Raw genomic sequence first — 25,946 nt, forward strand, 5'->3', positions numbered from 1 at the left:
ATATTTTTGTTTCGGCAACAAAAAAAATTTAATTCTGCTAACCAGTGTAATGACAGCGACCAAAAAAAATTCTACGAAGAGTTAAAGGTGCTTAACAAAATAAAGGGAGAGTGCATGAATTCCACATTAGTGTTGAATGATACAAATGCTATGATCGGTATTCACCGAGCTTTGAGAACAGTTTGCGAAAGGAATAAATAATGTTCAATTTATTAATTATATAACCATACTTAAAACTGACATTTTGACAGTAATCACGATGCTGCAACGGAATTATGTTTCCCAAAATTTGAAAGGGGTCTACGATACTTGACCACCAAAATCTTCGTTTCCTCGCCAAGGTCACCTGTAGAAGTCATTGAAGTATTCCAAAAAAAGTCGATTTGGAACGACTACGGCCTTACTAAACACGGGAGCCATCCTCGCCCGTTTTTTAAGGCATGTATTGATGAAAGCGATTTTGCGTTCTGCATTTTAGCATCTGAAATGATAATCGTAATCGTATAATCGTGATAGATGATACTTAAAAAATTGTTCCTATTGGTTGTTTTAAATAGCTAATAATTATACACATATACCTACACTACTTCGAGCATGTGAGTTAAAAAAAAAAAACATAAATATTGAACTAAACAATCTTTGTAGTTTACAGAGATATATCCAGTGTTTTTTGTTCTAATGACAAAAAAATTGGAACAATGCTATACAAAATTATTTTCCTATATAGATGAAGTTTCAAACTTAAAAGCTTTTCAGTTTTAGTGACCGAAAAAACTGGGCAAAATCATAATGACCATTTTCGAGATAAGCCTTTTGTAAACGGTTACATAGCAAGTAGCAATTTATTATTAGTTTTGGTTCTTAAAAAAGTATCTCTACTTAAATACTATAGAAAATCACTAAAAACTCATAAATACTGAGTTTGAAATAAAATAATTTATTTAGTACTTGAGGATAACAAAGAGAATTGCAGAATCAAATTTTGTTGTCTTTGCTCTATCATCGAAATGTAATGAAGGATTATTACTTTGAGATTTGTCTTATTTTCAGAGATCCTCACGCTTTCAAACGTTTATACTCGTACATATATTATGAATTAATTGCATGCTTATCCAAATATGAGAGTGGCTAGGTTTCTTCATTATGTCGAATTACCCAACTATCTAATTGAAAGCCAAGTCAAGTTTTGAGTTCCACTTTTGAAAAAAAAACAACACATATTGAATTTATATTTTTATATTTATTTTTATTTCATTAAATTTTATTTCTTTTTAAGTCTATTCCGAAATATTTAACATTGTAAACAGTTTTTATATAATACAGTATTTTGACCAGCTTTGGTTTTCTTCTAAGCAATTTGTAGGTATTCTAGAATTTTTCTTTTACTTTTATTTTTATTATTTTTTTTAGTATTTTAAAGTTACACAGTCAATCAGAAGTTTATATAATGTATATATAGTTTTTTTTCTTGTTCTGTTTAGGCCTAAAAATTAATATTAATTTATACAATATTAGATTTTTTGTTTTTTATTTTTATGTTCAGCAATGGCCCACACATTCATATTTCTATAATTTTATTAATAATTAATAATAATTTAACGAACCACTTCCACGTTAAAACCACTTTATTCACAAATAATAATAAACTTAATTATAATTAATTAATTAGTACATAATTATTAATATGATTTTATTTACATTTTTTTTATATTTTTATTAATTTTTAATTTTTTGTTCAAATGAATATCTACTCTTCTTAATTATATTTGTTTGCATTTTATCATTTGTTAAATATATATCAGCCTAACTAGAATCTATATAGAGAGAGACTCACATTAGGGATTTTTTTTAGGATCATTTTATGGCAGCTTTGCCCAAGACTATATTTTTTATTTTTTGTGGGCAAAGCTATTTTGTAGGTAAAACTAAGCAGCATCCCCCTTTAATCTACATATATGTCTTAAAATTTGCATCTCTCTTCATCAGTCTTAGTAAAATAAAAAAAAAAACAAAAGAAAAAATACAACAGTTATAGAATTCCTATTTTATGGATCTCCCTGCAACGAGAAAAGTCCTTTATCGCATAGCAACAACCCTCTTTAATAAATCATATCTCCCCAACCCAGTTCACCATTCTCTTGTTTTCTCTCCTTACATCCATTCATTCAATCTTTAATTTCAAAGAGTTTGCTTTTAGGATTTTCGCAAAGGGCTGATGACAGGTCACACGTTATCCACCTGAGTATTATAACTAATAAGACTCCGATCACTAGATGGCGCATAAATCACATCGTTATCGTTTGCCGTGGAAAGCGACGACGATGCAGCCACCGCTGCTGCCGCCGACACCTGTCGTCGTCTATTGTCAGCCACCGTAGACGACGCCATTAGATTATCACCTCCATTGTCATTCTGTTCCAGGCTTAGAGTGCTACTACCGCCAATGCTGCTGCTTGCTCCAATACTACGACTACTATACGAGCCCCGCGTTGGCTGGCCCCGCCAATTGAGGTAAGTATTATCCGGTGGATTGGTTTCGCCAACTTTTATATAAAGTTGCTCGTCCTGAGCATGCAACAGCGACGGTGATCCGCAACCACTATCGCAGCCTGTTCCGATTCCACCACTGCCACCACCAACGCCGCCACCAAATCCCGAATCGACCATTACCGTCGACTCGAAATCGAGGAGACTTTTGTTGGCAGAAGAAGCCGTCGACACGATGGTTGCGTTGTTCGCAACCGTATTCCCCGAAGAACCGCCATTGTACTTCATCTGCGATTGTGGCGGCAGAGTTGGTGGTGGTATCGCCTCAACACGTTTTCCATTGTCACCCAGATGATGGTGGTTGAGGAAATTCTGATTCTGATTCAGATTTTGTGGGTGTGCTACTTTGAAGCGATTGTTGTTCCGTCTTATTGTTCCCATGGGGCTGCCCTGCTGCAAGACTCCCGGAGCTGTACCCGGTGTTGGCTGAATTCCAACATGGGTTCGTGGGTTAAATGTAAGGCAATTTGTCATATTGTTCAGTTTGTTCTCGGTTATGTGAATCTTTTCCTTGGGATAGTAATATTGTTCGGAATAGGTGGACCTATTTGAATTACCACCACCTGGATACATATCGTTGGCGGTTTGGTAGACGTTTGACGAATTCGAATGCTGATGATGGTGATTACTGTGATGGTAGCCAGTGCTACTGCCATTGAATCGTTGATGTTGCATAGAATTTGGATAATTTTGTTGTTGTTGTTGTTGGTGATGATTGTAAAGTTGGGCATGAGTTGATTGGCTATGATATCCGGTCGATCCACTGCTGTATTCATTTGGATAACGGGTCGTGCCAACTATTGAGGAAGTGGCATAGGGGGCCGGTGAATGTTTTCCAGTTGTACTGCCTCCGTATTCACTTGGGGCCTTACCAAAGCTCGACACCTCAGCATAATCCGTCGGAATATTGGAATACTCGCCCACGTATCTGTAAATATAACAAAAAAAAGATATATTATATAAACGACCCTTGATTAATAAATTGCCAGATTATCGGAGTGCGAAAATAATTTTCTATGGATTAAAAACGATTTACGGAGTGTGTGGTGGGTACTTTGTGTGTGTATCAGTGGCCACAAGGGCTGAAGTTGGACTGTGGACAAGGACAAGGACACACATTGGGGATGCGACATGGTTTTTGTGTCCGGGTGAGATAGCATTGAATTTTATGCGATTCGACGCGACGTGTGTGTTGGTTGGTTGGTCAACGACAGTTTTACGAATGAATATTTAATTGTAAAATCCTTTTTTTTTTTTTTGGGAAGGAGTGAAAGGATATTTCCAGAATCCTACAATAGAGCAATGGTCTCTGGTCCTTTCTCTCTCTCGTCTAGAGTAAACTTTTTATCAGCCAGCAGGCACATAGGTAGAAACAATACGACAGGTAAGCCGCTTAAAATGTTTTTCATTAATATGCTCGTGGGTTTTAATGAATGCCATAAATAAATACGTAAATTAAGGATCCGTCCAGCCAGCCAGTATACAGCACAGCAAAAGGTGGACTAGTTCTCCAACGCTTTAAAATTAGGTATATAAATCGACTTTAATTTTATTATGGAAAAAAAAATCACTGAATTCGTTGGTGGTTTTTAATAAGTAATCAACTTATGATTTCATAAGAATTCAGTGCCGTAATTAACAATATACAAAGTTTAAATAAATGGAAATTGGATGAATTGATAAAATAAAAAAAAAAAAAAAACATTGAAGTTTTTTATACGAATTGTTAATTATGTTGGTAATTATCAAAAGAAGCTCTTGATTTTTGGATACCGTTTAAGCTTCAGAGGTTTTCAGATATGGAAGAATCAATGATTCACCCAGGTTTTTGTGGGAAAATATAGTCCTTAAGTGGCTCAAGAAGTATCAATTAAAATAATTGCAATTTATTTGAAAAACATTTTTTAATCAGTTTTTAAGAAAAAAGATAAAATTTTGGTATTTTAATGCAGTTACCAAAGCTTTTTTGATTTTTTCAAAAACTAGTAAGAAGACATATCATTGATAATATCTTCTCTAAGAGTCATCGACTATTGTGGCAAATTAGAAGAAACGTCCGAAGTTGTGCTTCCAACAAATTCTTCGTTCTGAGGAACTAATCGCAGAAAATTGTTTTACATAATGTGGTCATAACGAATTGCATCCGATGAGCAGATTGAAAGAACCAATTGATCGATTTGTAAATCAGACAACCACTATTTCAGCACCAAATATAGACCTATACGACTTTTGAACATCGAGTAAAATTTAATTTCAAGTGGTTTGTATCAACATTTCAAGGTTATTACTAAAAATCTAATTAGACCCTATCAATGAGTCATCAGGACTCGAGTGCCAAATAAGATTGGTGACATGCAATTATTTACCATCCAGAAGGGTACATTGTACCCCTTAAAAAATGTCTGGGTGTTTCGTAGTGATGGGAACTATCGAATGATTTGAACAATCGATAGTTAGTAACTGAATAATTGAACTATCGAATAGTTTTTTCATTCATTCATTTATTCATTGGAATAAAAACTATCGAATAAGAAAACTATTCAAATGAAAAAACTATCGTTTAATAAAACTATTTGAATGAAAATAGTAACTAAATGAATGAATGATTTAAAACTATCGAATAAATGAATGTTTTACAACTATCGATAGTTTAATAGTTTCTATTCGATAGTTCACTAGTGTCTCGCTTGACAGTCCTTCTCGCAGTAACTTTTAATCTACTGGGAACTTCTAGTTAGGCTATTTCACAGAAACTCTTCTTGAAAAAAAGACTTATGTAACTTCAGATGAAAATTTATTACTAGGCGACTGATAATGCACAATCCGCCGGGAAAGGGTTAAGGATACGATATACCAGAGGTTTTAGACAGTATCGTGTGTCTTCTAAAAGTATCCTCTTCAAAAAGTAAGGATTCTGATACTGACGAGCCGTCCGAATTTACAACAAAAAGCTAAAATATCGTTATGGTTTTTGGAAAAAAGCAGTCAATCAGCCTTTACTTTGCTATTAAACCTCATAGTCCCACAATCTACTAAAAATTATTAGGTTCGAAAGAGAAATGGGATGATAACGATCCTATTTCGAATCTCTAGGGCTTAGACCAGTGCTTTAAAGCAGCACTTATATTTTCGTAGAACCAAACAAGAAAATTTTTGTCGACTAACATGAGCAACAAAGTTAAGATTTTCTCTGCTTTGTTGGATGAGAAAAAGTTTGCGACTCTTGTTTGCAATGCAAGTTGAAGAGATCCTCAAACAATTTCTCGAGCGTTACTAGAGGCAGCTGTCTTAGGACAGTACTCGCTGGAAAAGCTTATTGGTATAAAACTAGAGTAGATTGTGGCGTCATCCAAGGACGATGGTTGCAAGAAAGAAGTGTAGCCAATTCAGTAAACATTCATAATAGTTCATTTAAATTTTCAAGTCATAATTTTATTAATACATTTCTTATATGTACATTTTAGACTACATTCTAAGCAAAAAAGAGATATATTCTTCTTTAGGGGATTAAAATGAAAGTGTGATCGTAGAGATCTTTAAGTTTATCAAATTGAAATTAATATTTAAAACATATTAAAATCTATCACAAAATTGTATGAGAGCTTAAATCTTTTAAATTGATTATAGTTGTAAAATGAGAAATATTATACATAATTGAGACTTTCATTTTGTCTGAACAATATAATGATTTACTGTCATTAAATTTCAAAATAACAAAAGTATTTATATCAGAAATTATTCGACTAGACAACAATTGGACAAATGTGTCTCTTCAACATTTAATATGTGTATATGTTTGGCAAATTGGAAAATGTTCAATGTTATTTACCATAGAAAATGCTCAACAGATCCGAATAACAACAACAAGCCTTTTCAAATATAAATTATTTATGTTTCTAGCAAATAATTACCGTTGTTGTGTATATGTAACTGTTAATGCCCTGAAAACCCAAACTCAACATATTGTTTTATCATTTTAGTGAAAATTGGCAAAGTGTGTAGTAGAGGTATAGTAGGAGTAGGGACTCGTTAGAAAAACAAAAGCCAGAAACCCTTTACAACAACAGAAACCAACCGTAATTATTGTGCACAAAACTCCAAAAACATATAGTAACTACCTATCTACTCGTACTCTTTACAAAACCCTAGTAACCTAGAGCAAAACAATATCCCTTCGAGTTAAATTCGAAAATGCATCAGTTACAATAATTTTGTCAATATTCTCGCTACAAGGACTTTCTACAGAAACTACACACACAATAGAGTTGCTATACAAACATTATAGAGAGAGAAATGTATCGCTAACAAACACAACATGGAGTTTTGTGTTACATGAATTATTTCTCTATCTCTCTCTCGTCCGTCGTTGTTCTATAAAATTCAACTCAATAGTTGATAGTACATACCTTTGATTTCGATGCTGTTCAGATGGCAATGTTGTTGTTGTTAGACAAACGGGTGCATAGTCGGCAATTTGATCCTTTTGCATGTCCATTGCATCAGTAGCTGAAGGACGCCAAACCATACCACCAGTCGAGGCATCCAACCAGAAACCATTTCCATTGCGCGATAGACTCGGCATTTTGAGGACATCGTTTGGATGATGTGTGCCTGCAGGATGAGCAAAAAAAAACATTCATAGATTGAACAAAACTGTCATAATTAATATACACAAGGAAACAGGACTAAAAAATAAAGGAACAAAATAAAAAAGCATAAATGTCCTGAAATTATTATTAAAAATAAAAAAAAAAAAAATTGAAACCGATGTACGAGTATATAGGTTGACATACAGCAGCAGTGATGATGTCCTGAATGAATTCTTCTGCCAAGAAAAAGGATGAATACACAACAATGTGTTTAAATTATGAATGTTGTGATGGTGGTTGTATACATATGTAGTGACAGTTTTCTTTCGAAATTTATGGCATGCTAAGTTTAATTTTTGCTTTTTTTATTTTTTTGTTGTTGTATATTTTTTGGTTGCCTATATTTTTTTTAATTAAAAATTTGTCCGACTGTCAACTGGGTGAAAAAATGGATAAACAACATAAAATGTCCTGTCTGTTTGGATTCAGATACATACAGGCGAGATATACATATACAAAATACATGACTATACATTGTCAGCTACTGAGTGGGTGGATAAATGGTTGGGTGGGAAGCTAGCAGGATGTATGGAAATGAATCATCATCATCCATTTTGGTAGACCAAAAATGCTCATACAAACAGGGATGGATTTGGTAATATCTGTATACAGGGCTAAAAACCCTTTTAAGTGAATTCAATGACTGAAGAATGTTAAAAAACGCTGCCGACGTCGGTGATTTTGCTGGACAAAAATTGCAAATAGCGGATCGACGAAGTTCAGGTGTAGAATTTTTCATACAAAAACGCTTTAGACAGCGTTTTTTGTGGTTGGTCTTCATTCGTCCCAAAGGCTTTGGAGATATATATCAGCGATACTCTTGGAAGCTTTTGTCAATTCTGATATGGGTTTCCCTGAAGCAGCGAGGAGTTCCAGAAATGTACATGCGGATGATTATGGGACATGTACGAGCAAATAAAAAGAAAGGTAAGATGCCCCGCAGGTGTCACCAAAGAGCTCCCAATCAATGTTGGTGTGTACCAGGGAAGCGTTTTGAGTCCTTTATTCTTTTTCACAGTCTTTGACTTTCTGCTTTAAGTATGAGTGACGGATCCGAATGTGAATCAGTAATTTGCTAATGATGAATCCATCGTTAGTGAAAATTTTACACTCTTGCAACGAGCATTTGATGTATTTCTGGAAGAAGGGATGTGGATACCGCATTAGCTCGAAAGAGCTGCTGTCCAGTTTCAAACCTAGATGTTCCTATTCCGGACAATTATTTGAATGAAACAGAAGCAAGAAAATTCGTCAAAAATAGCTTCTTTGACGTAATAAAGCATGGCCGACTAAGCTGGGACTATCATGCATAAAGAAAATACCCTGAAAGCTCAGTTCAAAGACTGATAGTATTATAGCACATCGCGAAGAAGAAGCAGACCAACAAAACTCATGGAGAGAACAATGCAGGGCAACTACATTAAGTAAGCTTTAGACATGGAACATTGAAAAACCGGGAGGCTTATCGAAGTTTCCTCAGCTCAAACCAGCAAACCCCACATTTAGAGCCGTAATGTTAAGCAGTAAAGTGGGAAAGTTTTCATCCCATCAGAGATCATGATTGTCGTTGATAATAGAGAAAAACTGTACCCCTGAAAAAGATGTCAAGGTGGTATTAGAAACCAGGGCCTGTGGCGTGACAGGCGATCAGATTATCTCGAAAAATGGAAGGCTAGAAATGGAGGAATCAACTTATTATGGTCATTATTAAAAATAATCAACTTATTGCAACTCATGAAAAAGTGCTTCAAAAATTTATTTCTTTGAGGACACTTTAAAAAAACTATGGACCAAGGCCCGGAAGTCAAAGTGAACAGCTTTGATGTTATTCTCAAAGGTATATCCCGCGTCAGCAGGACAATGACGAGGTACAGAGAATTGGAACCCATTTCAGTGGTAGGTAGGTTTACGAAGCGCGATCAAACAGACAAAAGTGCAATTAAACAACGCCTTTCTACCTTCATCGTCATCCCAGCACGACAGAATAAAGTTAAAAAATAAAGAATAAAAAAACTGTATCTTCTCTCCCTCAAATGAAAAAACAATAAAAGAAAAAAAAAAAACACACCAGAGAGCATTCAACGAACGAGCTTTATTTAATTTAACACTGTGCTAACGTTATCCTTGGCGTTTTCGTGTTTGCAGTTATTAAAGCAACGCGTGTAGATGTATATATATTTGAGTTGTGCTATTCCGACTTGAGAACTGTTATGTGTTTGATAGGATCATGGGAATGCCACGCGTGTGCTAGACTTTCCTGTTTTTTTTTTTTTTCAGTTTATGCAATTTTCATTCATATATAGATAGAAAGTGTAGAACGAGTATGTGTGAACAATTTTTAAAAACTGCCACATAACCATAGCAGAGGGCTATCCTTTGCAACTTCCCACATTACATTACCTGAATGCTGCTGGTTGGCACCATGAACGCAGTAAAATAATCAAAAAAGAATAACATGATGATGAAACACATACAGCAGCTAGCAAACGAATGAATAAATGCAAAAAGGGGATTTAAAGTAGAAAACTGCACAAAACGGAAGCAGTTAGCACAAATATTACAAGGATCAAAATGGAGAGATATAGGTGAGAAGAGTAGGTAGATATAGGGTTTGGTTGGGGAAAGTCGTTTCATTCGTAGTCAGTTTTGTTTTGAACTTTTTTTTTATTTTTCTGGTGAAATTTTACAATTTTGAGTTGAATATTTCCACAGAGATAAATGTAGGTGGTAAGGTAGATATGTATAATAGAACGTGTCTAGAGAAATATTGAAATGTGAATTGAGAGAGTAGATATATCCCACAATGAGCGTAATTAATTTAATAAATTTATATTAAGTTGGTTAAAGTATTTAGTGGGAGTATATCTGGTTTTAGATTATACTTAGATATCTAAGAATAGGTTCCTGGAAGAGAATTAACTGAATTGTGATTTTTTATTATTCAAAGTTCAGATTTCTATTCATTTGGCACTTGAACTTAATTATGAAGATTTTAATTAAGAGGTTTTTGAATATGTAAACGGCCAACAGTCATAAAATTTACCACTTAAAAAGAATGTGTACTTGTATAGTAACTACTTTTAATTATGATATTTAGCTTGAAAATTAACAAAGTTTTGTAACTATCAACAGTTATGAAAAACTATTAAAATTGGTGTTTGAGAAGGTACTTCTATTCGGTTTTTTTTGAAGATCACATATGTACATGTATTTTTTTTTCTTGGTTTTTCTGAATTGTGAATTAATTGTGATATTTGGTAATACTGCGGATAGCGAAAGAAAAAAATATTAAAAACATTTCCGCCGTCAACACACCGTTTGCTTTTAATTTCATATAAAAAATCCTCAATTAAATTTATGAGCAGTCGTTCATTGCTTGAAAAATGAATAGTTCATTAAGAAATTTGTATGTAGAATATTAATTTGAAAATGAATGAAGATTTTAAACATTTTTTATCAACTTTTTTTTTTGTTGCGTATACGCCCCAGTGAACCAAAGTAGAAAAGATATCTATGGGCTTTGTTGTGATTTAAATATGTAATTTTATTTTATATACTTGAATGAATAATTTAAAAAGTCAGGTATATTTACGGAGACCACGCTCAAAATTTTAAATACTTTTTACGGAAAAAACCAAAAATAGTTGCTGGAAAATAAAAGTTTTTCAAATTTTTTTTAATTTTTTAAATTTGTTTCGTCAATTATTTAGTTCCGGCATGTGTTTGTCTGGTTGAAAAGAACCCAGCTAAATTTTAAAAACTTTTAAAAACTATTTAAATTTAAATTAAATATTACAAATTTCAAAATCACTTAAAATAAAATTAAAATGTTAAAAACAGCTCTCAAAATTTTTATTAAAAAAAATATTTTCTTAGAAGTTATTAAGACTAGCTTTTATAAAACCGGTTTCTTGATTTCTGACTCCCTCGTAAGCGACTTAAATGATTTCAACAAAAATGTACCCAAAAAATGGTTCAAGAAATCTTGACATATAAAAATTAGGAAAAAATTATAAAAACTCATTTTACGAATTTTGTATTTGTCCAGGCTTTTTAAACAAATATAATTTTAATTTAAAAATAAAAAGAATTAAAAAAAATAAAGTTCGCTGTTCAACTCTTTTGTTCGAAGGGGGCCGAAATACTTGGTTTACTTTAGCACGCGATAATTGAAATCTGGTTTTCTCATACATTTCTCTTACTGGTAACCATTTAACCATTTCAACGATAGAAATTTCTTTGGGTACAAACTTAAGCGCATAAAATATAATTTTTTTTAATTTTTTACAATTCATTATTTCCTCACTATCCATATATTTAATGAATGAACTCAAAAATAGCTTGTGGTATTTTATAATTACTCGCACATAATTAGCATTGGATTTATTTTATAAAAAAAAAGAATATAAACCTAATGGATTTTCTGTTTATGACTTTTTTTTAAATACAATTACTTAAATTTGTTAACTTTTTAGAAAAACCAACTTTGATTATATTTAAGGGTATTATTTTAGTTAAATTATTTATTCAAGCCGATATAATTCACTAAACAATGCTAAATTTAATTTTTTCTTTCTATTTTAATAAATTAATTATGTAATAAATAAAACATATAAATAACTAATAGATTTTTTTTTATATATAAATAATAAAAAAAAAACAACAATTGTTTTTTATCGATCGACTAATCCAAACCAAACCAAGCAATAAAAAACTGTTGTAGAAAAAAAAATTATAAAAATTCAATTCCATTAATAGCTTCATGCTCATTTACATTCTCCCATTCCTACTCTCTCTTTCTCACACTCTTTTATCCCTTAGGTTCAACTAGCCGCAATGATTTAATTTTCATCTGATTAAAATTGATAAATGTCCATTAATAGCATTCCATATATAAAAAAAAATTACTGTGCGTAAAAATCAAAGTTAAAATTAAAATTAAAAAAAAAAAAAAAAAAAAACAGATTTACCATATTCACATTTCGCAGTCAATTTAACACACCAACCAAAAAATAATATATTCAGTGTTCATTTGACTGCACTTCAACCATTCTCGTAACAAAAATAAAAAAAAATAATAACAAAAACAGAAAAAAAACACAACAGGAAAGCAAATTCCACTATGTTTATAGAATTTTTTGTTACAGTTCAGCAATTAACCCTTTTTTTTGGGGGGTGAAAACAAGGATGAGCTACTGTTGTGAATGTCTGATACAAAATTTTTTGTAGTATAAAAAATGTTGAATATCATATATAACTAACCTCGAATTGAATTTAATGCCGATTGCTTCATCAGCATATGTTTCCTCTTCACAAATACCATTGCACCAAAGGACAACATCATCACAGCCAAAATTGTTCCCAATAATATGATGAACCATGGTTGGGTAAGGACATCATCCACATGTTCTTGATTGATGGGATATCTATAAAATGAAATAAAAAAAAAAAAAAATAAATTTAATACAACTTTTGAAAAACAAAAAATTTAAAAGAAAATAAAAACACTCACAAAGGGAATCGGTATCGATCGAAGGATTTTTTTTTTTATTTTTTTTTTTTTACTTTTTTATTTTGTTCACTCAAACTCACCTTTGATTAATAAACGGATCTAATCTCTTTGTTATTGGATCCAAGCGCAATGTTGCTGGTGAACAATATGGCCCAATGCCAGCTCTATTACCACCAGCCACACTAACCGTATACATAACCCCTTCGGTTAAATTTGCTAGCACAAGGGTTGGTGATGCAGCATCGATTGTTACGTTCGTGAGGATACGAGATAAATTCATTTTCATGTCGACTCCACGAACTACAATATGATAGTGAAGGAGTATTCCTGCAAAATAAAAAAAATCGAATTGATGAAAAAAATAGGTAAAAAGCAACTTAAAATGTTGGTATATCCTTAAAGCAAAGGTGAATTTCATCAGGTTGAGATTTAATATCATTTATTGTATTCTAACCACTTTGAAATGAGATTTTGACCCTTTTTTAATGAAATTTTTATCATGACCGACGGACGGCAAAACAAAAACGAGGGTTATGATTTCAACGTTATCTATGAATGTGGGTTTGTATGCGTGTTCGAATTTTTATTTTCACACCTCAAAATTGATTCTCCCGTGGGCAAAATTTTTTTCCGCTTCGCGTTTGGCTTGTGCAATTTAAATAGATTCTCATGTGAGCAAATTTGTTTTTAATCTCCATGTGATAATTAATTAGCCCGCTTTGTTTGCGAGATAGTTTCCCAAATAAGTGGCGATTATCACTATGAGACTCCAAACTAATCTTCTTTCGAACAAAATTTTTTGTTCTTCTTTGCTTTGTGCGAGTTTTCGAAAATTACTTCAATAAGCTTTACAAACAAAACTCGAGTCAGTTAAGAAAAAAAAACATAAAATTAAAAAAAATTTATAAAAATAACTAAAAAATCAATTTACAAAAATTGTTGAAAAAAATTAGCGTTTCAACATTCTTTACAAATTAATATTCCTTAAGCACCTTCCACATCTTTTACGACATTATGAAGTTCTGGCTCACTTTTTTGTGGGTTTCTGACACCCTTGGGTGGGTTGAAAGTCCATAATTGATTTGTGGACTTATAACCCACCCAAGTGAGTCACTAGTCCATTATGGACTTTTGGCTCGTGGACTTATGACCCTGCACCTGTCTTATCAGATTCTAAGATTCGTCTCTAACCAAATATCCCTGCCCTTATTACGATGACCTGTGGATGCAAATCTATGTGGATTTTACACAAATTTGATTAATTCCGAAATTCTTTCCATTAAACTATTATAAACCACTGCATTAAAACGTTAAATTGAAAATAAAAAGAATTGAAAAAAAAATAAAGTTCGCTGCTCAGCTCTTTCGTTTGAACGAGGCCTATTTTTAAATTTTAATCTTTTATGAAAAATAAAAGTGAAAAACAAATATAAAAAGTGATTTCATGTACATATATTAACAGGAGATATTAAAAATGTCATTTTTTTTCAAACTGCAATTCAAAAATTTGAACTTGGGATTTTAATCAAATTTGAATTATAAAAATATAAAAAAACACAAAAAAGGTAAGTCTATTGATTTCTATTAAGGTAATATTCCTTCGGTCAGTTTCATCAAGCCTAAAATCATTTGGCTATTGAAATAACACTTTCAAAAAAATCAAGAATTACTTCCTATCTTCAAAGTGAAACCCTATAAATTAGGTCAATCTTTAGAAATACATGAAAATTCATTGTTAAATCCAATTCACATCTATTTTCTTTTTTATTTTAACATCAATGTTTTTCTCAAGTAAGTAAATTTACCTCTTTTTAAGAGAATGAAAAAAAAATACAAAGCACCCTATATCGCTTCGCAAAGGATATAATATAAATACAATACAATACACTTCTAACCCCCAAGTAGATTATATTGAATGACCATTTTTTAGTACTCACCGTGGTTTTTTTTCATTATTGGGGCTTTCCATTTCAAGAATACAGCCGATGAATTGACTAGAGCAGCTTCCATTCCATATGGAGGTTCAACAGGAGCTAAAAATAATAAAAAAAACAAGGAAAATTCATTTTATTTCTTTTCGTTTTTTTTTTTTTTCTATCAATTTGCCAGACATTTACGCGCATTTAAAACAGAGCTCTAAATATATTCATCCATCAAGTCCTTTAGAGAAAAAATAAAATAAAAACAAACAAAAAAACACAAACAAAAAAATCTACTACCTACATAAAAACACGCTCCTGATTGCTATCACCCGCACTCAAATCAACCCAACAACACACAGGAATCAGGATAAGGATTCTTTTGCTGTTGTTATTTTTATTTGCTTGCTCTACGAGCGGCAACCGAAAAAGGATGTCAATCAAAGGGATACTATCGGGTAATATATGGATTTTTATTTCAAGTTTTTTTTTTTTAATTTTATAATGTTTTGTGTGTGTGTGGGGGTTGTTTGTTCATACATATTTATTTGATCATCAGAGGGATCATGTCGACGGGCAGGAAGCAAAAATTGGAAAATTGATTAATTTTTTGGCTTTTGCCAAAAGACGAGAGAAGTGCAATGCATATATCGGATGTCAGCACTATATGAATATCGTATCGAAAAAAATATAGGGAGGGTAGATTTTTCTGTTCATTTTTATTGGAATATATGTTTGTGATGCATATGTGCAAAATTTCATTAAAGGTTTTTTTTTTTTTTGAAGAGGTAATGGGCAATTTTGAATAGGTAATGTAATATTTTTTTTTTGAGATTTTAGATTTCAATTTTGATTATTACAGAATTGGTATAATGTTGACCCAGGAAGAAGGACTCTTTTGTTATTTGGGTAATTTTTATTTTACCAAATAGAAAATGTGTGATGAATATCTAATAATGGGGTGATGTAAGAATTTTGAGGGAATTCACTATTATTACAGGACATCTGTTGACTTAATGGCATTAGATAAGGAATAAATTAGGAAATGACTTAAAAATGAATAGAGTTTTAGAAATTTGAAAAAGATAATTTAATTCAGTTTTTCAATCCTTCTCCAACATTTTTAGCCATGATTTCATCCTTTTCCAGTTCCTTTTCACCATTATTCTTGTGGGAATTAATTTTTTCCAATTTTAAGTCTCCTTCCAAATATTGCCCCAAATACATCCTTAAAAAGTGCACTTAATCTGAGACTGTGTTACCTCCAAGGCATTTTTCAGACGCAATATCCACCCATGTTTGAGAATAATAATTAAGCCCAATAATGTATCCTTACCAAACAGCCCCAACAACAACAACAACAAGAACAAAAATCAAGCTAAGTACAGGAAGTCAAAGCAGGAAAGCAATTCATTTCTCCCACCAAATAAACTTCGCTTTTTCCAATTGTCAACATAAACAACTCAGCACAAATGAACACACACAAATATACAATAAACATATACACCTGCAGAAAACATTATACACACCAAAATACTCGTATATAAAAATTGCTCAAGTGAAGAAGAAATTAAACAAATATAAAACACCATTGGGGAGACTCTTTACCTCTGTGTTATTTAAAGGAAACAACTCAATTGTCTATGTATGGTTAGGGAAGAGAATCCTTTTTTTTTGTTGCTTTGTTTTTGTTTTATCAAAACACCGCTTGTTTCTTTCTCAAAACAAAGAAGAAGATAAAAAAAAAACAGATTCAGGATTCAGCAGACGTGTGCTTTAGTTCTACCATATACATATGCGTGTTTCTCTGTTTTTTCGAAGAGAAGGAAAAGCATCAGACATTGTTAACCAAAGCATCGCAGGTATTTAAATAGGAAGTCCCGCCGCCGACGACGCTGCAAGCTTTTTTTTTTTTGCTAAAAAAAGCAAGGACTTTTGTATCTTTTCAGCAGTGCTTTGCACAAACTCTGTGTATCCTTATATAGAATACCTACCTATTTCTACATATATGCAAAGGAAACCAAAAATAAACACTAAATCGACAAATAAAACCGCTGAACAAAGAGACAGACAGATAGATTCATATACTGAAGCGGTTCTATAATGAAAAAAAAAAGAAATACAGCAAGAAAAGGGTTTTCGCCGGTAACTCCGTCTAGAGGTAGGTGATGTACCAAAAGTATACCAAAAAAGGATGTGAAAATCCTCGGGGATTTCCTTCCGTCCCAAAGCTGAAATAAAGTTAAAAACAAAAGCCCGCCAAAACAGAAATGAAACAAATGAGGAAAAATCGGGATCGTTAAGAGAATTCGAAGCAAGAAAGATTCTTAAAAACAGGGACGAATCTTGAGAATTAGGTTTTATAAAATTTTAGATTTTTTTCAATTTTCATTAAGCCTTGGAACACTTTGGCTGTAGGTTCTGCGTTGCTAATTTTCTATAGGTTTTTTCCCTTAAACTATCAATTGAATCTTTAATTGTTTTTAAGTTTGAATCTTTCAGTTGAGTAACAACTTTTTTGATGAGGATTAGGTCAATTTTTTGAACCTTAAATATTAAATATCCTAGCTAAATGTTTAAAAACTAAACAAAATCCAACTTAGAATCCTAAAAAAAAATTATTTGAAACATCACTTTTCTTGATCCACTCAAAGAACACATGTGAGCTAAGAGGTCATATGGAAAATATTCAAAACTTTAATTTTGAAGGCCTTAAACTGTCTAAGGAATAAACACTGGCGATGAAAATTAACACAAATAAAACCTTGAGGTCTTAAGCAAATTTTTCAAATTTCGTATTCTAGTTGTAGATCACAAATTTCCAAAGTTTTACTTTGATTTTGAGAACCTAAACTTGTTGAAATTGAATGAAATTTAACATAAAATTTTATTAATTTTGAGAAGCAATGCTTAGAGGTCCAAGGGCGTTTTTCATTTTATTTATTTTTAGGACCTTTCACAATTTTCAAAAACTTCGAAACCAAATAAAATTTAACACAAAAATTCATTTATTCAAAAATAATAACTTATAGAGGTCTTGCGGAAATTTGTGGAAACTTCGATTTTAAGTGCCAATCAATTTACAGAATTTAAAAAGTTGGGGTAGAAAGTAGCGACCCTAAAAGGATTTTTGTAGTTAAAAACAATTACATTACATATTTTATTAATTTTGATAAGCACAGCTTAGAGGTCCTATGGTGTTTTATCAAGTAGTTTATCATTTTATTTATTTTTAGGAACCTCCACAATTTTTAAAAACTAAATAACCAGTAGCGAACTTAAGTATTTTCGAAACCAAAAATTTAACACAGAAAATCATTTGTTTAAAATTAATTAATTAGAGGTCTTACGGAAGTTTGTGGAAACTTCGACTTTAAATGTCAATCAATTTTCAAAAATTTAAAAGTAGAAAATAGCGACCACAAAAGGATTGTGTGGTTAAAAATAATCTAAGAAGCTCCATTACATATTTTAAAACCTCGATTCAAAGAAAAACTTTATGACCCTAAGGTTAATATTTGATTCAAAATTGAAAATTTTACAACCGTATGATTGAACTTGCCACTTCAGAGCTAAAATTAACAGTATTTAACCCTTTAAACTTCTCAAGGCCGTTAAGAACCTTAAATACAGCCCCTAATTCATATGTATGCTAAATGAACTCCATTTAAAGATAAAACACCAAAAACAGTCTTCTTGCTTTGGATATAAAAGTTTTGTTTTTTGTATTTCTTTCTTTCAAAAGATACCCAGACTGTGGAGAATCGACTTCAATTTAAATAAAAGAATGCAATGAATGAAAACGAATGAAATGAATCAACAGAGAAGAACAGTTTAAAAAAACAACAACAACAAACACAAGAAAAAGACAAACAAACATATTATGGAAGAGGCTCTAGCACACACAAGCTCCCTCACAGCTCCACACAAAGTTAAGCAATGAAAGCACAATCACACACACACACATTACGAACAACACAAAAAGGATAACTTACCATCCTCTAGAGTACGTGCGATCCTTGAATTGGATGGTTTCCCTTCGACAGACTTATAGAAGGGTACGATAAAAAATTCATACCGTGTGTACTTCATCAGACCGGTAACTGTACATGTTGATGCTCCGCCACCGTTCAGTATCGTTAGCATTTTGTAAACGGTACCAGAGATACTCGTCCTGATATTCCCAATACCGCCACCGCCGCCATTATTTTTGGTGGAATGTTCGAGAGCAGTTGGTGGGTCTGTTGAGTCTGGTGCTGCCACCAATGCATTCGAGCGTGTACTGACGACGACCGATGAATCGGGTAATTGTCGTGCATAGATGTAGAATCCTTCTACGTATTTGCCATTGATTATCTGCAAAACAGAAAAAAAGGATATACACAGGCATAGAGTTTTGTACATTTTCGTTGTAGTTCTTTTTTTTTGTTATTTGCTTGGTGAAAATAGAGAAGAGACAGAGTCTCTTTATACTACTAACCTGCCACGTTAATTTCATGCTTGTCGATTCTGGAGATGTCGCATTGATCAGTTCCACAACGTCGCCCGAAAGAAGGCTTGCCCGAGCCTCACTTAAATCCAAACCGCTGTTAAAGCTCTTCTACAAAAAGGAAAAGACACGTTTACCATATCAGTTGACTCGAAATCGACTCGTTTGTATGCTGCAAACTCTTTGTTGTTACTTACCATTCCAACAGCTATTGGTTCCGACAAAGCACTTGGCAGTGATAGGCCATGCGAGTTTTCGGCACGTATCACAAAAAAATAATTGACTCCCGCATTCAGGCCTACCTGAGTAAAGGTGGTATTCTGAATACGAGCCCCCACCGCAATCCAACCTTCTGTTTCGTTCTTCCCAAACATTTCCACCACGTATCCTTTCAAAGCAGACGCCCCGATTTTATTGCTACGAGTCCATGAAATCGTGACCGTATCTTCTGTTTTCTCGACCACTTGAGGCTTTCCCGGTGGTCCAGGATATGTCGACAATTCTGGAGCTCGAAAGAACTTAATATTCGGATTGGTTGGGGCTTCTAACTTGAGATATCCACTCCACGAGGACTTTCCATTTCGATTGCTTGCTATACAAGTGTACAATCCTTCGTCTTCTGTCTTTTGTAAGTCGCTGATGGTAAGTGCCCCTGACTCTGAGATATTTCTTCGATCATCATCGGGACTCTCATCAACTGGGATACCATCTCGATACCAGGACACCATAGGAGCTGGTGTTCCAACTGTTCGACAGGGTAAAGTTACAATTGACTTGACTGGCAACGTTTGATTTACTGGGCCCTGAGCAATTATCGGTGGCGGTAGTTCAAACTGAGTATCGACTGTCACAACAGTTCGACTGCTCACACTACCGACAGCGTTAAGTGCATTACAAACAACCACTTTGCCAGAATCCTCTCGAGCGAATCGAATAATTGACAAAACACTTCGTCCTTCAGGTGTGAGGGTGGCTTCCATGCGGCCATCCCGATAGCCGGGAAACATCAGTGAGCTATTTCCTTCGACGGACCAGTAAAGTGTTGGCTTTGGATATCCGGTTGCTTGGCACTCAAATAGTACTTCATCTCCAATTTCTACAAGTTGATTTTTCGGACGAGTAATGAACTTTGGAGGAGCTTAATGGAAAACGGATGTCAGTTAGTTAAATATTTTATATAGAGAAGAAGAGATACTTTTTTTTTCTATTTTATTTAGCTTTTGATGCTTCGACATCGTAGAAAGTTTAATAGAAATAGAATATATATAACTCACCATGTACTGTAAGGGTTCCAGTGGCGGTAATTGAACCGACAGCATTGTCTGCTTCGCAACTATACTCGCCCATATCTTCGAGTGTAACATCGTCTAATTTAAGGCTACGATCTTCAAGAATGTGTACACGTCCTAAATAAATAAAACTTTTAGTTAAACAGCAAAATATAGACGAAAGTAGTAACAAAAAAAAAAAGAGAATAAAACTACATAGAATCCAAAGGAAGAGAAGAAAAACAAAATTGTTTGTATCACTGTGGGCGATGATGATTGTGTTTTGAGGAAGAAAAGGATAATATAAATGCGCGTTCAGCAAAGGACGAACTGACTGTTAAACAACGAAATTAAAAAAAAAAAAATAGAGATTTGTGCGATGAGAAAAGTTTTTGTGAGTTTTGTGTGTAATTGCACACTTTGACACTGAGTGTTAGATGAAGTTTTAATTAGGAAGCAGTAAGCCGATGGCACAACACGCGGTAACGGCCCAAACAGTTTAAACAAAAACCAAAAGGAGTGAATTTGGTTTTTGTGGTGGTGACGAGATGGAGAAGAGAGAGTTGGAAACATATTGAAGTGATATGATTGAGATTTTTTTTAAATTGAGGGTAAGGGATCCTCTTGGTTTAGAAAATTTTATCTTTTAGAATAATGACAATGGTTTTGAGAGAACTGTCAATTGGGGTTTTAATTTATTTTTAAATTTAGAGAGACTTACTGTGAGTACGAAGAAAGGAAATTGAGTTTGTGAAGAAAAACAGATAAATTTTTGGCTTGGTTGGAAGAAATTCTTGAAAGTTTTTAGTTAATATTATTTACTAAAACAAAATTTGGATATGTAATTTAGAGGTTCTACAGTAATTCTTCAAAACTTCTACGTAAGGGTATATCCCACGTAAGTGAAGAAGTGAAATTAGAGTCAACTACCGTAAGCCCCTAAAAATTATCGAAATTGAGTGAAATTTCACAAAAAGTCAATAGGTCTTATTCCAGCTTTTCGAAACAACTATTTATGGGACTAACTTCAATATTCAGGGTGAAATGAAGAAGATTTAAAGGTGTCGAACCGAGTGAAATTTAAAAAAAAATTAAATTTTTCTTCGAAGACGGTAGTAAAAGGTCCTTCAGAAAACGTCAGTTTTAAGGGTCAATCACAACTTGGTGAATTTGAAATTACGGAAGTAGCCTCTTAAATCTGTTGAAATTTCATTCAAAAGAAAACTTAGTTTGGAGGTCGTTGGGAAATTTTAGGTATTTCTATCCTCTTCTTCGGAAGCTGACCATACAATTTTAAACAATGTTCAAAGTAGGAGTACAGCAGTGTGGTTGTCAAGTTTATTCTATGACTGTGACAAAAGGTTTTGACTTCCGACAATAGATTTCTTAAGGCACTGCAAGACACCTGATATTTGATATGAAGGTCTCAAGGTAAGAGAAGCAAGAGAAAGTCTTCGTCACTACTTTGCACTTTCTTAAGTTTTTTATGTTATATGCTTTACTGAGTGGAGGGCTCCCAGACAATGGAGCTGTAAGATGTAAGTTAGGTCTTATATTCTTAATTGATTTAAGTCCCATTTTTTTAAAACTTGCTTGAATTCTTCTCTCCTTTACCATGGATATAATCTCCATTTCTGATGGAGTTCTCTACTTCAAATATCACTAAGGCCTCGAGAAAAGACTCGGTTAGGACATTGGTAAAAGCTCCATCTACATTTTAGAAGTTAGCTAGAGTATATACCGCGAAGGACTGTTTCCGTAGATTTACCCATCATATAGGCGTACTACGAACTCGCCAGGGACATCTTTTAAAAATGGCTCAGATGTGAGTTTTTTAAGCTGATGGGCCGAAAATCTTTTGCTGATGAATGTGCCATTTTACCCACATTGGATTACATTTACTTGTCTCTACGACTTGGACACATGGTTAAGAAGAAGACAACCTTCTTAGAAGTTTTCAAGCCAATGGATCTGAATCTTTTCCTGATTTTATAGCATGATAGACAGAATACCATTGGGTTCTGGAGATTTATACGGATAGAAAGTGATAAAAGCCCCAGGCTGATTTATAGCAAGTTGAGATTTATGTTCACTTCTGGGGTGCTGCCACTAACACAACGGAAATGAGTATTCGTTATCAGTTCCAAGGACTAAGCTAGTGATATAGTAAAGGATCCGTCAGACTTTTTAAGGAACGAGGGAATGAAATGGCAGTACTCCTCCCAGGTTTCTTTTTTAAATGATGCTATGGTACGCTTATTGACTCTTTAGAAATTTGTATAGTTTGAGAGAATTTGTGTTTGTGACAGATGTTGAAGATATTTCTAGTCTTTTTCTTCAGATTAGACAGGTCCACCAAGGAGGAAAGGTTTACCTGCTCCTATGTCTTACCGGGCACGAGCCATTAAAGGTGACGGTAACGATATACCCTCAAAAGTGTATGCAAATTATACAATACAGAATTTGAATAAAATTTTTATTATCAACTGATAACATTTTTCTTTAAAACTCCAACCACTTCTTAATATTTTTGAATGGATAACAGTGTCAACTCAAAAGCTTTTTCAATTCTCAAAAAAAAAAAAATATATAAAATATAAACAAATGAAAATCTCAACTAGAGTGATAGTCGGCTGTCAATTAGCGGGATTAAATACAAAATGCAACCAAACGTTATAACAACACAAAGACACAAAAACACAAACCCATCATATATAAAGAGAAGAGGACTAAAAATATTTCAAAAACAAAAAAAGCAAAAAGGTAAAAAAAGACAGCTAACACAAGACGTCGACAAAAATAAAACCTCACGCCATCCAACTTTTTTACTAATTGACAATCTGATGAGGGTTCATCGCTTTTCCCATCGTTCAAATCCCCCTTTTTTCCCTCTTTAAAATTCAAACAATTTATTTCTCTTCCTTCCATTGGATACATATTTTGTTGTTTTTCTTTTTTTTTTTAATTTTTTCATTTATACTTACGTAATGGCATATTGCCACCAGATGCAGTTCGACGCCACAGGACATCAGGCAAAGGATCACCACCAATACGACATTGAAATATCACAGAGTTGCCAACCACTGCGGTTTGATTTTGTGGTCCTCGAATGAGGAATGGTTTAACTGCAATTCAAAAAAAGAATAAATATATCAGTACAAAATATGTATAGGTATAGAAAAAGGGCTCGCATACTCTTGTTATTTATGTATGCAAAATGCAAATCAAAAGGACACTTAAATAGTGGCAAAGTGCAGACAAAACTACCTTCAACTAAACACTAATATACAAATACACACAACATCATCATTCTCTCTCACAACTCACCATGAACTTTTAGAAATGCAACCGCAGATTCTCGCGTCCCAACAATATTCTTTACCACACACTGATATCGTCCATCGTCCGATTGTCGTGCATCCTGAATTGCCAGATTACCGCCATCCACAATGCGTATCCTCTTTGATGCACTCAAATTTAGTGTTTGTCCATTTTTACGCCATGTGATTGTGGGCTCGGGCGAGCCGCGTGGTGCACCGCATTCCATCAGTGCTACATCACCCTGTGCAACACGGGTGTTTTGTGGTTCCAAACGGAATTCCTCACGAAGGACTAGGAAAATTTTATAATAGGAAAATTATTATTATTTTACATACATAGGTATATGGTAGTCTATACATGCTAAATTAAAATCAAGGATTTGTTAAAGGTATGTGTGAGTGTGTGGCACATAAAATTAAGTTTAAGGGATATTTGTTGTGGTTTTTAGGGTGACCAGAAACATAGGTTTTGCTTGTTTGTTTATTGAATTTTTCAATCGATTGGAAACTGATTTAAGGGAAATTTGCAATTGATTTTAAACTGTTTTTTTCCACAAAGGATTGGATTTAAATTAAGAACTAATTGGAAACAAATCTTTACTGATCTTCAACCGAATTTTGAAAGAGTAAGAGTTTTTATACACAATCCGAAACTATTTGGGAAGAATAATTTTAACTTACATGAAACCGATTTGAAACTTATTTGCAACTAGTAACTTGATTTAACTTCCAATTTATTTTAAACATATTTCGGGATACATAAATGTTTGTGAAAAGCAATGTTAACTGATTTGAAACTTTTTTTTAACGAATTTGATTCTTATTTTTAACTGAATGCAAACAAATCAAACATGTTTTTAAACTAAGGCCTGAATTAACTGTTATTTTAAAAAAACGAATTTAAACAAATTGGAAAGCGAACATTTGCAACCAATTTGAAACTTTTTTTCAACCAATTTGAAACGAATTTAAACAAAGTTGTCTCCATCTTTAAAATATTTCGGGATAAAGTACAGAATTTCAAGATACTCGTTGTACAAATGTGTTTCAACAAAACAAGTTTTACCAACTTGCAACCAATTTCAAACTTATTTCCAATCGATTATAATCTAATTCTGAACTAATTTTATGCTCATCTTCAATCATTTAACACAGTTTGAAGTTTTAAATCAATTTTTGTAATTTGTTTTCTCATAAATAAAGTCATGGTCACCATTGTAATTATAGATAAGTTGGAGCACAAATCCCCCCACATTTATAGCCTTTTTAGATTTGTCATGGTATTATAGAGATAAAGTCCTTGCGTCGATGATGGAGACTTTTGTGTAGAGAGGCAGATAAAATGCAACATAATAATAAGGGCTTTGATATAATTTCTAATCGATTTCAAGAGTATGGGCATTTGGAGGGGGGCTGAGATATATTGTAAACGAGAAGACAAGAATAATTCAGTTTAACGGCAATTACTGGTGGGGTGGTTGCAATTTATATATCTTTAGCTTTATTGGAGATAAATCCTTAAGGGCAGATGAGCTCTCCCCTAAGAGACAGAGATACCTATCGTTTATTTGAAGTAAATCCTTCGTAATTGGCTATGTATTTGGTGGTGGTGAGATATAAAAGTATTTCTATATTCACAAAGGAAATGTGATTTTTGACATACTCGCAGGATGATACTTTCCATATTTACCGTTTAAGATCTATTTACAAATAATTTATAAATTTGATTTTGTAATTTTTTGCTTCGTTGCAGAATCCTGCAAGGAAAAAAAATGAGAGGATTCCACAGGTATAGAAGTTCCTTCTGTTTTTTTTCACGGTTCTAAGGGATGCAATATTCAATTGAGATCGCTTCCTATTATCTTCGCTCCTTTTTTTTGTCCTCGCAACTCCTTTTATGTATTTTTTTTTGCGTTATACAAGGAGTCAGATAAATTAAATTCAATTACTTGTTGGCATCGACTTTTATATTTTTATTTGTAGTACAAAAAAAAAAACTGTACAATCGTTTGAAAAAACGAAGTAAAAGACACAAACAAAAAAAATGTAACGATGAAGACAGGCAGAAATTTATACCCAGAAAAGAGATGATGATGTAGGTGGATAAGGTCTGTTGCTTTTCATCTGCAGACGACGACGAAGGATATTCCTAAGATGTCCTTATGAGGAGTGTGAGTAATTTTCTTTTTACTTTAGTTTTTTTTTTTTTTTGCCTGTTGTATTTGTTGATGGGTATGGATTT

General features: G+C 33.1%; 1 protein-coding gene across 1 annotated transcript in view; it reads right to left on the bottom strand.

Annotated features, from left to right (window-relative positions):
• Positions 1-1,705: 1,705 nt before the first annotated feature.
• Positions 1,706-25,946, bottom strand: part of LOC129906054 (protein sax-3) — a 79,649-nt gene continuing 55,408 nt past the window's right edge. The window contains exons 4-14 of the mRNA XM_055981685.1: positions 23,712-23,996; positions 23,369-23,509; positions 20,391-20,522; positions 19,314-20,254; positions 19,108-19,227; positions 18,623-18,983; positions 14,646-14,741; positions 12,789-13,035; positions 12,459-12,622; positions 6,954-7,158; positions 1,706-3,475 (exon numbers count right to left, since the gene is read on the bottom strand). Of these exons, the coding sequence (XP_055837660.1) occupies positions 2,224-3,475; positions 6,954-7,158; positions 12,459-12,622; positions 12,789-13,035; positions 14,646-14,741; positions 18,623-18,983; positions 19,108-19,227; positions 19,314-20,254; positions 20,391-20,522; positions 23,369-23,509; positions 23,712-23,996 (3,944 nt within the window). The 3' untranslated portion in view covers positions 1,706-2,223. The remainder of the gene's footprint in view (positions 3,476-6,953; positions 7,159-12,458; positions 12,623-12,788; positions 13,036-14,645; positions 14,742-18,622; positions 18,984-19,107; positions 19,228-19,313; positions 20,255-20,390; positions 20,523-23,368; positions 23,510-23,711; positions 23,997-25,946) is intronic.

The sequence above is a fragment of the Episyrphus balteatus genome, chromosome 1 (assembly GCF_945859705.1).
Source record: "Episyrphus balteatus chromosome 1, idEpiBalt1.1, whole genome shotgun sequence".
NCBI classification, from domain to species: Eukaryota; Metazoa; Arthropoda; class Insecta; order Diptera; family Syrphidae; genus Episyrphus; species Episyrphus balteatus.